This window comes from Bos indicus, chromosome 7 (assembly GCF_029378745.1).
Source record: "Bos indicus isolate NIAB-ARS_2022 breed Sahiwal x Tharparkar chromosome 7, NIAB-ARS_B.indTharparkar_mat_pri_1.0, whole genome shotgun sequence".
In the NCBI taxonomy this organism is placed as follows: Eukaryota; Metazoa; Chordata; class Mammalia; order Artiodactyla; family Bovidae; genus Bos; species Bos indicus.
In genome coordinates this window covers 67,536,437-67,549,924 of record NC_091766.1, presented here as the reverse complement: position 1 = coordinate 67,549,924, position 13,488 = coordinate 67,536,437, and the positions used below count along the sequence as shown (strand labels likewise).

At 43.4% G+C, this 13,488-nt stretch overlaps 1 protein-coding gene across 4 annotated transcripts in view; it reads right to left on the bottom strand.

Moving 5' to 3' along the window:
* Positions 1–13,488, bottom strand: part of SGCD (sarcoglycan delta) — a 1,105,251-nt gene that overhangs the window by 157,399 nt on the left and 934,364 nt on the right. For all 4 annotated transcript variants that reach the window (XM_070792125.1, XM_070792124.1, XM_070792126.1 and 1 more), the window contains one exon: positions 5,727–5,814. In XM_070792125.1, the coding sequence (XP_070648226.1) occupies positions 5,727–5,814 (88 nt within the window). The remainder of the gene's footprint in view (positions 1–5,726; positions 5,815–13,488) is intronic.

Here is a 13,488-nt window from a genome sequence, read left to right as displayed (position 1 = left end):
TGCTGCTGCTGCTAAGTCGCTTCAGTCGTGTCTGACTCTGTGCGACCCCATAGACGGCAGCCCACCAGGCTTCCCCATCCATGGGATTCTCCAGGCAAGAACACTGGAGTGGGTTGCCATTTCCTTCTCCAATGCATGAAAGGAAAAGTGAGAGTGAAGTCGCTCAGTTGTGTCCAACTCTTAGCAACCCCATGGACTGCAGCCTACCAGGCTCCTCCATCCATGGGATTTTCCAGGCAAGAGTACTGGAGTGGGTTGCCATTGCCTTCTCCTTAGGTACTACAGAAAAATTAGAACAGGTTAGTGTGTTAGAATTCTTGAAGAAATGGAGCTACCTAAATACCAGAAGTTCAGAAGGTTCCAAAAAGTTCGACCGCAGAAATGCATCAGGATAACCTAGGGGTATAATCATCCTCAGTGATCCTACCTGAGATCAAAAAGGAATTTATCTTTTGGTCTGGAAATTCATGTAGAAAAAAATTTGAGGGTAGAGCCCAGAAAGCTTATATTTTCCTCAAAACTGCCCAGGGGATTCTGATACAATTCTCCCTTAGTATCTGTAGGGACTGGGTCCAGGATACCATTGGATACGGAAATCCATGGATGCTCTCAAGTCCCTCATATAAAACAGTGTGATATTTACATATAACCTATACATATTCTCCTGCATGCTTTAAATGATTGAATTATTTAGGATACCTAATACAATGTACGCTGTGTAAATAGCTGCAAATAAAATATCAATGCTATGTAAACAGTTGCCAGCATGGGGGCATATTCAAGTTTTGCTTTTTGGGTCTTTCTGGAATTTTTTTTCTCCCAAATATTTCTAGTTGTAGTTGGTGAATACAAGAATGCAGAACTCCTGGATGTGGAGGACCAACTGCATAGCATTTTTCTTTCTAGTCATTTTTTCAAGACAGTGTCACTTATTAGTAAAAAGTAGTAATGAAAGGGCCTTCAATGCCTTCCATGTAAAGATCACTAGGAATACACTTGGAGTTGAACAAATTGGATTTTTAGCTCACGGCCATAAGAGAGAACACACACCATGGGGAACTGTGGAGTTTCTCATCAAGAAGAAAGAACTTATAGGATCTTGCCCTTTATGGTAGGTTATGTGAGGGAAGGGTTTTAGGAAGTAGGGTTTTGTTCTGGATTAGATAGTGTCAGGAACTGACAGTAAATTTATGATTAGCATTTTAGTAAATCTTATCTAGAGGACAGAGGACCAGAACAATGCTAAAACTGTAATAGATAAACAGCAGTCACTCATATTAGAGGGGGATAGAGCATAGTCTGGTCATTCTTGTGGTTTGGAAAAACGTTTCTATTTTTAATCTGTGTTCAGACATGATCACAGTTGTGTTTGCTTTTTGTTTTGTCTCTATCTTTCATGGTCACCAAGTGGCCTTGTCCGATGCTGATGTTCTGTGAAATTCTGTTCACACAGAACACCAAAGCTTGGCTGATAGAGCCGGGTCGGCCCCCGGATATCTGGTGTCTGCCCCTCTACTCTTTGGCAAGACTATCACACTATCAGAGGACCATCAAAAGGTAGAAATTATGTCCCAACTTTCTCATTTTCTGGTAACATGACTTTGGGAAAATCATTTGATCTTTCTGAACCTCATTTTCTTTATCTTCAAAACTGTGCTACTACCATCGCTTCTATCTACTTCAAAGAAAGGTTAAAATGACTGACTTATACTGTGTTTATACAAAGAACTCTGTAGGTACAAAAGAGCTGTGAAACGTAGGGGGACTGCTTTTATGATCACCACCACTGGAGTCATGACCACAGCCATTTTTCTAACGTAATGCTCTCAATACACTGAAATAAATGAGGGTGACCGTCTCTGAGTGAACTTCCCTCTTTCCCATCATTATGTCAATTCAGCTGGACCTCTGACAAAACGAAGGACATTGGAGAGGCTCTTTAACGTGTGGGGGATTGAAACAGCTGACAGAGCACACATTTCCAAATGGCATGGGACTAAGACGTCTTCTCTGACTGCCATCATGCTGGATGTGAGAATGTGTGTGCTAAGTCATTTCAGTTGTGTCTGACTCTTTTGTGACCCTAAGGACTGTTAACCCGCCAGGTTCCTCTGTCCATGGGATTCTCCAGGCAAGAACACAGGACAGTGTTGCCATACCCTCCTCCCGGGGATCTTCCCAACCCAGGGACTGGACCTCCATCTCCTGTGTCTCCTGCGTTGGCAGGCGGGTTCTTTACTACTAGTTCCACCTGGGAAGCAAACGACAGCAAAGCCAAGGGCTCCCTCAAGGTCACCAAGTGAGCTAATGGTAGATCTGCATCTGGAACTGCGGCCTCAGAATCGTTCCATGGCAGAAAAGGCGTGTTTATTTGTCTGGAAAGGGAAAGGAGGCTGGTGCGATGAGAAGAGGAGCTCTTGAGGATGCGAGGTTTTAGGAAGCTAGAGTCAAGGATGAGAGAGGCTTGTAAGGACAGACGCGTTCAATGAGGGTTTGGGATTAGGCTGCTTAAGGATGGCTAAGATGCAGCTATCTTCTTGGTCACAGCAAAACTTTCAGTAAAACCTGTATTACTTAGGAATTCTTTGAGGATGTTACTTTTTCTTTTTAGGGTGAAGACTGCAGATAAGGAGGTCTAGTGATAATGAATGAATGAATGAATGAATGATCTCAGCATGGGCACAGGGTGAGTGCAATTTGCCCAATCTGGATTGATTCAGATATGGTGTAATGACTTGGGAACACAAACGCCTGGACTGTGTTTTCAAGGACTTGGGCAAGACCACGAGACATACTCCCAAGGAGTCAAGAACACTGGCCTGTGTGTAAGCTGAGTCTTCTCTGAACCTATTAACGGTGTGTGAGATGCAAGTGCATGTACTGAAGAGATGACAGCCAACAGAGAACACAAGACAATTAAGTTATTTTGTTTTTCAGGCCTTCTCAGAATACAAAATGGACTTTATCTGGGGCCAGAATCATTTGGGTATATAAAGCTCAGTAGTTGGTGTTTTAGCCAAAACCCCACAGAGAGACCACTGGCTCCATGGTGCAGATGGCTTGTTCTGTTGTTGATTTCACCTGGGGCTGCCAAACCTCTGTGGATGTCGGCGAAATCTTAAAAAAAAAAAAAAAAAATTCTACAGAGAAAAGTAAATGGAGCTGGAGACTGCTCAGGAGGTCTCCTGGCAAACTCACTGTTCCTCTCTGGGATGGAAAAGATCACTATTTGTAACCTGAAACTCATTTTCAGTTAATCCCTTTCTGCTGACAGTGGCCTATGCGTGAAGCACCTCCTCAATTCACCTCCTCCATCAGGGCGCGCCAGCCGTGTCCCAGTGCTGCCACGGCCACCTGGAAGCTGGAAGGACCTGGGGCCTTGAAGTCTCATTTCTTTCCTCATCCCCTTCATTCCGGGGCCTTTTCCCACTCTGGTGAGATGCTGTGTCAGACTTCTACAACTTTCCTCTCTGCAGGTCAGAGGGTTCCCCCTTTGCACCTACTACCAAGGCAGTACTAAACCAGCAGAGGCATGAGTCAAATATGTGTTTTGTGATCTCGCCTGGGAGCCTAACCATCATTTAGAACATTGTTTCTTGTGAAAAGATCATCTGAATTGCCAACACTAGAATTTCTTCTGGGCTTTTGAGACAGTCATTAGGTAATAAGCAGGAGAACTCTTGAATCCTCAGGACTGTCTTAGTAAACCTGGCTGCTGGGTCAGCTGGTAGCATTTGCTGTCAGGTAAGCACACCATAAAGTATAACAGGCCTTAGGAGGTATTTTCTCCTGGACCTGCTCTGTGCTTTCCCCCACGTGTATCAGTGTAAAAGGAGAACCCTGAAGAAAAGCCTTAGGGAGTCTGTGCTTGGCTATCTATGTTGGAGATTCTACTTAGACATATGCACTATCCACTCTAGAAGGCATCTTGAAAGGTTGCTACCAGCTGGTGTTAGGCTGGCTTTTGGCCCATCTCATTTGATATTACCTTGTGCCCTACCTTAAGAAGTAAACAGGGGTCTCTGCTCTGGGGTCTGCCCTGAGCAGAGGAGACGAAAGAAGATGGGGAGGAGAGAGGGACAAGTGAGAGAACAATGGGAGAGGAAAAGGAGAGAGAGAAAGGGGAGGGAGGAGGAGGAAGAAAGAAGGAAATAGAGAAAGAGGGAAGAGGAGGGAGGAAATGGGGGAGGCAGAGGGAGACCAGGGAGAAGGAGAGATAGGGAGGGAGAATGGGGTGAAGGGGAGAAAAGAGGGGAGCTGGAAGAGAAGTAAAAAGTGGGGATGGGGGGAGGGGTGGGGAAGGAGAGGGAGAGAGACTGACTCTTCCTAACAGTCATGCATCCAATTCCAGCTTTATCAAAACAAAATCTCTCAAGTCAACCAAATCTCCCACTGCAAATAAATGGCAAATGATCAATAGGCTAAATAAGTTCCTTTTGAACGCGGGAATCTGGGAGCTGGAGGTCGGATTTATTTCCCTCCTGGAGGCAATTTTCACACATGCTGCTTAAATCATTGCTTACTGAAGCTATTTATTTAATTATTTAGCATCGTGACTGTGGGCCAGATGTTAGAGAAGCCAGGCCACTGAGCCGGGCGCCGGCTGGAGAGCTTGTTGTTTATGGATTTCGGGCTCTGCCACAGCAGCTCCTCCAGTGGGAGCTGGTCCAAGTCACCTACTGGCTGACTGCGTCCCTCCAGACACCCACATCCTGCAGCGGGAGGGTGAGGCACACACCCCCACCCCGCCCCAGTGAGAGTCTGGGCACAAAGGCACCTGCCTCCCTGTGGCATGTTGATGAGTGGAGCTCCAGATGTTTCAGTCCCAGTTATCTGTCAGGACATTCAGGCAACTGGCTTCTCAAAATGTCCATCTGTATACCTCTCTCTCAGCCCTGAAGCCAAACAAATGGCATCTTCTGTCTGGAAGTCTAACAATGCCATTCAGACATAGTCCCTTTCCCCCATCCACTGTGGGGGTGCACAGAGGATCCTGTTTACTGATGTTCATAACCTACAGAGGGGGTAATACCACCCAACACATTATGTGACCATGAGACCCGTGTTCATCATTAGAGTCGTTATTGTGAATAACCTATCCTTGTTTAAATTTCAGGACTATGCAGCTTAAACCCCACTGAGTGCTTTCCGTGGCTGTGAGAAGCAGATCTGCTCTATTAAAAGGAACCACAGAAACATATTCAGGGTGGGGGAGGAATACAGCTGCATCTCGCAATGGAGCTAGGTTCAAAGTCAGCATGTAGGGCAAATATGGCACGGATTCAAACTATCACTACAAATCCCTTTTACAGTCCATAAAGTATGATGTGCATGGTTTTGTATATGCTGTGCTATCTCCCAATTAATCCAACACAGCCAGCTTTTCCTGCGGCACTGGAGGAGAGAGCCTCCCTGTGGCTGAGCACCAGCTGAAGCAGCTGGCTGGTGTTTAGGGGCCATGCTACATGAAAAATTGTTTATTCTTCCTCCCTACCCCCTAAATGAGTATCATCAGATTTGCATAAGTTAAATGTGTGTATAGAATGAGCCTCTACCCTTGAGTAGCATCATGGAACACATGCTTTGTTCTCTTTTCTGAGGCTGTAAAATGTGTGAGCAGACGTTCCTTCTTAGATCCATCACACTGTGCTTAATTCACCCTTCCATTCAATGCTTTCTGAGTGCTTAGCCCGAACCAGGCACTACTGAGTTCTTTCTTTTCTTACCTGTTATCAGCTGAGTTAGTACTTTAGTCTGTTCATTGAGGATGTTCACTGTAACATTTCTGGCAGATTTGAAGTATAGAGCATTACCCTGTAATAAGAAAATAAGAGAAACACATGAAAATAGCAGATTTCTTTTTTTTTTTCCCCATTATAGGTTCTTATAAGATATTGAATAAAGATCCCTGAAGGAAATGGCAAGCCACTCCAGTGTTCTTGCCTGGAGAATCCCAGGGACAGGGGAGCCTGGTGGGCTGCCATCTCTGGGGTCGCACAGAGTTGGACACGACTGAAGTGACTTAGCAGCGCAACTTAGCAGCACTATAAAATAGATCCAGTTTTTTATTTTACAGGTGGTGACAAAAGATTTCTAAATAACTGTAGTCCCAACTCTCCAAGGGCTGAACTGATCTTTGTTATTTTTTTTTATTTTTTTGCTGTTTAGTTGCTAAGTTGTGTCTGACTCTTTGCAATCCCATAGACTATAATCCGCCAGGCTCATCTGTCCATGGGATTTCCCAGGCAAGAATATTGGAGTGGGTTGCCATTCCCCTCTTCAGAGGATCTTCCCAGCCCAGGGATAGAACCTGCATCCCCTGCCCAGCAGGCAGATTCTTTACCACTGAACCACCTGGGAAATAAAATTCTAATTGATGTATCTTTATTTGAAAATCCTAGCTGTTTAGTTATCCCCACATATATGATTATTAATTGGCATTCAGCCAAAATGGATTTTCCCCAGAGAGACACACAGATAGACAGATATACTCAAAAGAGATTTCATATACACATACACACCCAAATTTGTTGAATCCAAGACAGAGCCCTTTAGCTCTTGCTGTAGATGGTAGTTAGCTCTGGTACACGGGATGATCAGGAATGCTGATAGTCTCCTAATTTCACCCTCTCTAGTTCACCATTTTCTCCAAAGGAATCACACAGAGCCCTTAGTGGAGAGTAAATGCTTGTGTGAAATACACTAGGTCTACCCCTCCAGCACGTCCACCAGCTGTGAGAATCCAGGTGCTCTGCGGGAGGATGGTATGCTTTGTGTAGAGATGTTTACCACATGTGGACACACAACCCAGGAGATCCAGCATCTCCAAGAAGACCTCTGCCTCCCCTTTTTTCCTTTTCTTTATCCAGATTTTTTTTTCTTCCAGGCATCCTCTACCTTCAATCCATCTCCCTTTTATCAAAAAGGGCACCTGATTCCTCTTCCACATGGTGGCAGACATTTCTGAGAATGACTCAGAACAAACACTGGCTTGCTTGTTCTATAAAGGTCCTGATAATAAATATTTTTGGCTTTGTGGGACATACTGTCTCCATGTTAACTACTCATATCTGCTGTTTTTGTGAAAACAAGTCATAGACAATACATAGACAAATGGGTATGGCTGTATTCCAATAAAACTTTCTTCATGGACCAAGACAATTGAATTTCATATAATTTTAAACAATATAATCTTACCATGTCATAAAATGTTATTCTTCTCCCCCCTCCCCTTTTAAAAATACTAAAAACTATTGATTCTTGGGTTGGGAAGATCCCTTGGAGAAGGAAGTGGCAATCCACTCCAGTATGCTTGCCTGGAAAATCCCATGGTAGGCTACAGCCCATGGGGTCACAAGGTGGCAGACACGACTGAGCGACTAAACCACCACCACCACCACCAAAAACTATCTCTGTTCACTGGCCGTTTGAGAACAGGCAGACATAGGCCATAGTTTGTCAGCCCTCAACTTAGATGTTCTTTGCTTGGAATAAACTAAAGCTATAAATCAAAGGATGAATCTCTGACAGAATATGTCAGTAACCAGATAGTTGTTATTAGAAAAGAGAATGTGGGTAGTCATCCTCATCTTTTCAAACCCTTGTTGCCACATGGCATCTGCCTGAAAATTTAGTAAAGCCACTATGGACTCAGTCTCAAATACAGAGAAACCACTCTGCCATGAATTGTGAGGAAAATGAAGATGGGAAAGACCCCCTTCAGCTTCAAAGTCTTACATTCCGATGGGGACAATGACACAGCACACACACCTACACGACCAGGCAGGGGACGGCAAGGGTGATCAGAGAGCGGAAAACGGTGTGCTGAGACTTTCCTGAAGCGTGAGGCTATTCCTGGCTTAAGGATGCGCAGAGAGAAGCAAAGGGGGTAGTCATGTGTGAGCTGAATTTCCCAAGGTAGGATAGGATTTTCCCAAGTTGGAACAAAAAAACAAGAAAGATTATGGACTCTCTCATCTCTTTTCCCTTCTAAAACTGGCAATTCGTGGGCCCAGCCCAGTGCCTGGAGATGGTGAAGAGGCAGGGGTGTGCTGACTGCAGCTCAGGTTGAGGTCTGAGTTGTTTCCACAAGAGGCGGGGTCGGGGGCGGGGGGCGGCCACCACCCAGGCATTGTCCACACACTGATGGTTAGAGCCATGGCCCTCTCACCCAAGGTTAACTGCTAAAATGGATGGACGACTCACTCAAGCCCTGAGGAACCAGCTACCCTTGAGTGAGAGCTCTTGTCCTAGTGTTGAGGGAGGAGAGAACTGCCACATCCAGGCAACCACTGAGTCACTGACCCCCACCCTCCATTAATGGCTTAAAATTAAAATTTTGCCTGGTGAATGAATATTTTTTTTGTTCTGTTTTTTAATTGGAACAGGGAAGAAGAAATACACTGAATCTAAAGTTGACATAGTTCTTTTTTCCCCTGTCCATTAGAAGACAAATCTTAACCAAAAATTGTTTATTTTTGCCATTGCTTCTGGCAGTGCTTAACTCTTCTACGGAAAAGTTAAAAAGTAAGCTTTTTAAGTTCAAGCAGTGTGAGAATTCAGAACTTGGAAACTGCAAGGGGGATGTAGGTTTCCAGAAGTTAATGTACTTAACTCTTCATATATTGAGCAACCTGACACTGCAGAGAGAGGGGTGACCTGGAATCAGAGAACTGGATAAGCTCCACAGTCACTGACCAGTGTGTGATTCTGAGCAACTTAATTGCTCTGTGGTTCATTCTCTGCAAAACTGATAGCAACAGCAGCAGCTGGGGCTGACATAACTGAGCCCTCTCTATGAGCCAAGCACACAGTAGAAGCCCTGGAGTCAAGCTACCTAGTTTCCAATCTCTACCACATTCCAGTTGGCTGACTGAGAGAGTTAAGGGTTCTAAGTCTCAAGTTTCTTGATATGTGATGTCACATGTATTATTATTATTATTAAAATACAGGGTGGACAGGGCAGTTTAGTGACAGAGGCAGGAGGAGGAGGGGGTTGGGGGAGCAAGAAAGAATGGAGGGTGGGGAAGACGACCTTTCTTTGTATATCCTCATCCTTACAATCCACCTGTGAACTAAGTTTTGGGTATCTTCTATGTCCACTATTCTGTTTCCAGATTTCAAAGGATCCCCCTATAGCTGCAAGTTTTTCACTATTGTCTTTCAAATGCCAGTATTTTCAAATGTACCTGCCTGTCCTTAATATTCACCAAATTCTATTGAGGAGAAAAAAAAAAAAATCTCCTAACAGCTTTGATCAAAGTTTACAGCGAGAGATAAACTACAGCCAGCCATTCCCTTTTATTGCTGTGTCAAAATATAATACCTTAGCATTAATTGATCTGTTGTGCTAACACGCTGGCAAACAGTCTTTGCTACATCAGGATTTAAACAAAAAGCCTCATTCTAGCCTGGGACACCTTGCTGTGATCTTCCCAAATACCTGATAACAGAAAGGTTGCTGGGAAAATAGCAGGAACCACCAGCTAACAAACTCTGAAGTGCCTCCCCTGACAGCTGGGTCAGTGCCATCATATTTGTTCTCTGGGTTGGCTGGCTGAGGTTAAACCAGGGAAAAGCAGCCAAGAAAAGCACCCCTGGGGTCTCTGCGGTATCAGAATGAGTAGGGGAAACACTTCCATGTCTGAGGAGACACTAAATTCTGCCCACTTAGCTGCTTCTATTTCCTGTCTCCGTCCCACTCCCCACTGTAGCCCCTGGGCCTGGGGAGGTTAATTTCTGCTGCAGGACAGCCTGCTCTGGGGCCAGTGAATTTCCCTAACTAACCTCAAGGCAACCATCCAAGGACAAGGGGCTTATGGGAGACCAGGGGGAGGCTTAGCCTCACCTACTGGAAAGGAGTTTGGCAGACCCAAAACTGCTGTGGATTATCAGCAAGTCAGTCAGTGGCCAATCAGTCCAGATTCTCCTGGACACAGGCTGAGCTGTATGGGACATGAGGAAGAAAGCACGTAAAATCTCCCCCACTTCCGGACAGCAGGAGAGTCCACATCAGGACTCTCCTCAAACAACTAAAGCCTGCAGCATTTGGATGGATAAGAACCCCCATTAATTTGCTTCTCTAGAGCACAACAAGCAGAACAGAATCACACCTTTTCTTGATGACTCAAAACCACTCAATAAACATTATTTGTCCTACAATGTTTTCCAGGGGTTACTGTACGCAGGTAGCTATTTGAACACTTAATGGCTCCATCATGCTGACATTTTGAAATTACCTGTTCTTATATGAAGACAGTCTATATAAACATCAAATACTCCAAAGCTTATATTGAAGAGCAGTGGTTCACATCTCTTTCAATCTGCCAGGATTCTCCTTCAGGTACTTCCCTCTCTGTGGCCCAAAATATGCTCTGTGCTCTCTCTGATTGGCTTTAGATGTTAGCCGCTGAATTTCTGCAATGGTATGAACTCTTGCATATAATTTTGGTCAAATCAATATTCAGAATCTATTTTACTAAGGTTATGTGTATACTGCCCACAGGTAAATGAAATCAAGCTCTTTAATTACATTTCCTTTTCCTTTCTGGCCCACTGTTTTTTTCTTTTCATAGAATAGATAAATGTTTCATGTAAAAAATGCTTTTTTTCCCTTCCAATGTTGAATCCTTTTTCTTTAGGTTCTATTTTCCAGGAAATAACCTCAGCTTTAAAGGTCCAATATTTCTGCTGATTAAAAAAAAAAAAATTCTACTACCATACCTGTAATTTTCAAAAGCTTTTTCTTATTCTTTGAACCTTTCTTTTATATCATCCCTTCTTTGATTGACACACTATCCTTTCTTTGGGGCTTCCCTGGTGGCTCAGATGGTAAAGAATTTGCCTGCAATGCAGGAGACCTGGGTTCTATCCCTGGGTTGGGAGCATTCCCTGGAGAAGGGAACACTGGCCTCCCACTCCAGTATTCTTACCTGGAAAATTCCATGAACAGAGGAACCTGGCCAGCTACAGCCCATAGGGTCACAAAGAGTTGGACACTGACTGAGTGACTAACACTTTCATTCTCTCTTACAGGGGAATAAAAAAGCTCTTTGGAAGCTCTGTGTTTCTGGAAGGGCAGACCCTGCCATAGTGTACTGTAGTGGTGAATTGGCTAATTCAATGGAGAACCTCCAAATGTCAGTATCTGTGGGCAGTCAGTACCTGTGGGCTAGTTTCATCAAAGAGGGATTGTCTAAATTCCTGCCAGGCAGGTGGTAGATATAACCTTAGAAATCAGTTCTGATGTTAGAGGGGGAGAGGGCTGGATATGTTACTATTCATTGGACAGACTTTCCTTCAAACATGTTTTCAGCATTCGTTCTGTCTAACAACCAGAGCCTAGAGTTATTCTGGTTTAACTTTTATTTTTTATTTATTTATTTAAAAAATTTTTATTTTATTTTTTAACTTTACAATATTGTATTGGTTTTGCCATATATCAAAATGAATCTGCCACAGGTATACCTGTGTTCCCCATCCTGAACCCTCCCTACCTCCTCCCTCCCCATACCATCCTTCTCGGTCGTCCCAGTGCACCAGCCCCAAGCATCCAGTATTGTGCATTGAACCCAAACTGGCGACTCATTTCATATATGATATTATACATGTTTCAATGCCATTCTCCCAAATCATCCCACCCTCTCCCTCTCCCACAGAGTCCACAAGACTGTTTTATACATCAGTGTCTCTTTTGCTGTCTCATACACAGGGTTATTGTTACCATCTTTCTAAATTCCATATATATGCATTAGTATACTGTATTGGTGTTTTTCTTTCTGACTCACTTCACTCTGTATAATAGGCTCCAGTTTCATCCACCTCATTAGAACTGATTCAAATGTATTTTTTAATGGCTGAGTAATACTCCATTGTGTATATGTACCACAGCTTTCTTATCCATTCGACTGCTGGTGAACATCTAGGTTGCTTCCATGTCCTGGCTATTATAAACAGTGCTGCGATGAACATTGGGGTACACGTGCCTCTTTCAATTCTGGTTTCCTCAGTGTGTATGCCCAGCAGTGGGATTGCTGGGTCATAAGGCAGTTCTATTTCCAGTTTTTTAAGGAATCTCCACACTGTTCTCCATAGTGGCTGTACTAGTTTGCATTCCCACCAACAGTGTAAGAGGGTTCCCTTTTCTCCACACCCTCTCCAGCATTTATTGCTTGTAGACCAGAAACTATAAAACTCCTAGAGGAGAACATAGGCAAAACACTCTCCAACATACATCACAACAGGATCCTCTATGATCCACCTCCCAGAATATTGGAAATAAAAGCAAAAATAAACAAATGGGACCTAATTAAACTTAAAAGCTTCTGCACAACAAAGGAAATTATAAGCAAGGTGGAAAAACAGCCTTCAGAATGGGAGAGAATAATAGCAAATGAAGCAACTGACAAACAACTAATCTCAAAAATATACAAGCAACTCCTACAGCTCAACTCCAGAAAAATAAATGACCCAATCAAAAAATGGGCCAAAGAACTAAATAGACATTTCTCCAAAGAAGACATACAGATGGCTAACAAACACATGAAAAGATGCTCAACATCACTCATTATCAGAGAAATGCAAATCAAAACCACTATGAGGTACCATTTCACGCCAGTCAGAATGGCTGCGATCTAACTTTTATTTTTAATTGAAAGATAGTAAATTTACAATGTTGTGTTAGTTTCTGGAATATAGCAAAGTGATTCAGTTTTCTATATATATATATTCTTTTTCATATTCTTTTATTCATTATAGTTTATTACAAAATATTGAATATAATTTCCTGTGCTATACAGTAGGACCTTGTTGTTTATTAAGACAATGGCACCCCACTCCAGTACTCTTGCCTGGAAAATCCCATGGACGGAGGAGCCTGGTAGGCTGCAGTCCATGGGGTCGCTAAGAGTCAGATACGACTGAGCGACTTCACTTTCACTTTTCACTTTCATGCATTGGAGAAGGAAATGGCAACCCCCTCCAGTGTTCTTGCCTGGAGAATCCCAGGGATGGAGGAGCCTGGTGGGCTGCCATCTATGGGGTCACACAGGGTCAGACATACTGAAGCGACTTAGCAGCAGCAGCAGCAGTATGTATCTGCTAATCTCAAACTCCTAGTTTATCCCTCCTTTCTCTCCCCTTTGGTAACCACAAGTTTTTTTTTTTTTTCCTCCTATGTCTGGAAGTCTGTTGAAGTTAATTTGCATCATATTTTAGATTTCACATATAAGGGATATCATATGGCGTGTATTTGTCTTTTGCTGACTTACTTCATTTAGTATAATAATCTCGAGGTCCAAACACGTTGCTATAGATGACATTATTTCACTGTGTAAATGACTGAGTAGTATTCCACTGTGTACATGTACCACATCTTCTTTATCCATTCATCTGTCATTGACATTTAGACTGCTTCCATGTCTTGGCTTTGTGAATAGTGCTGCTATGAACACTGGGGTGCATGTATCATTTGAATTGGAGTTTTTCTTT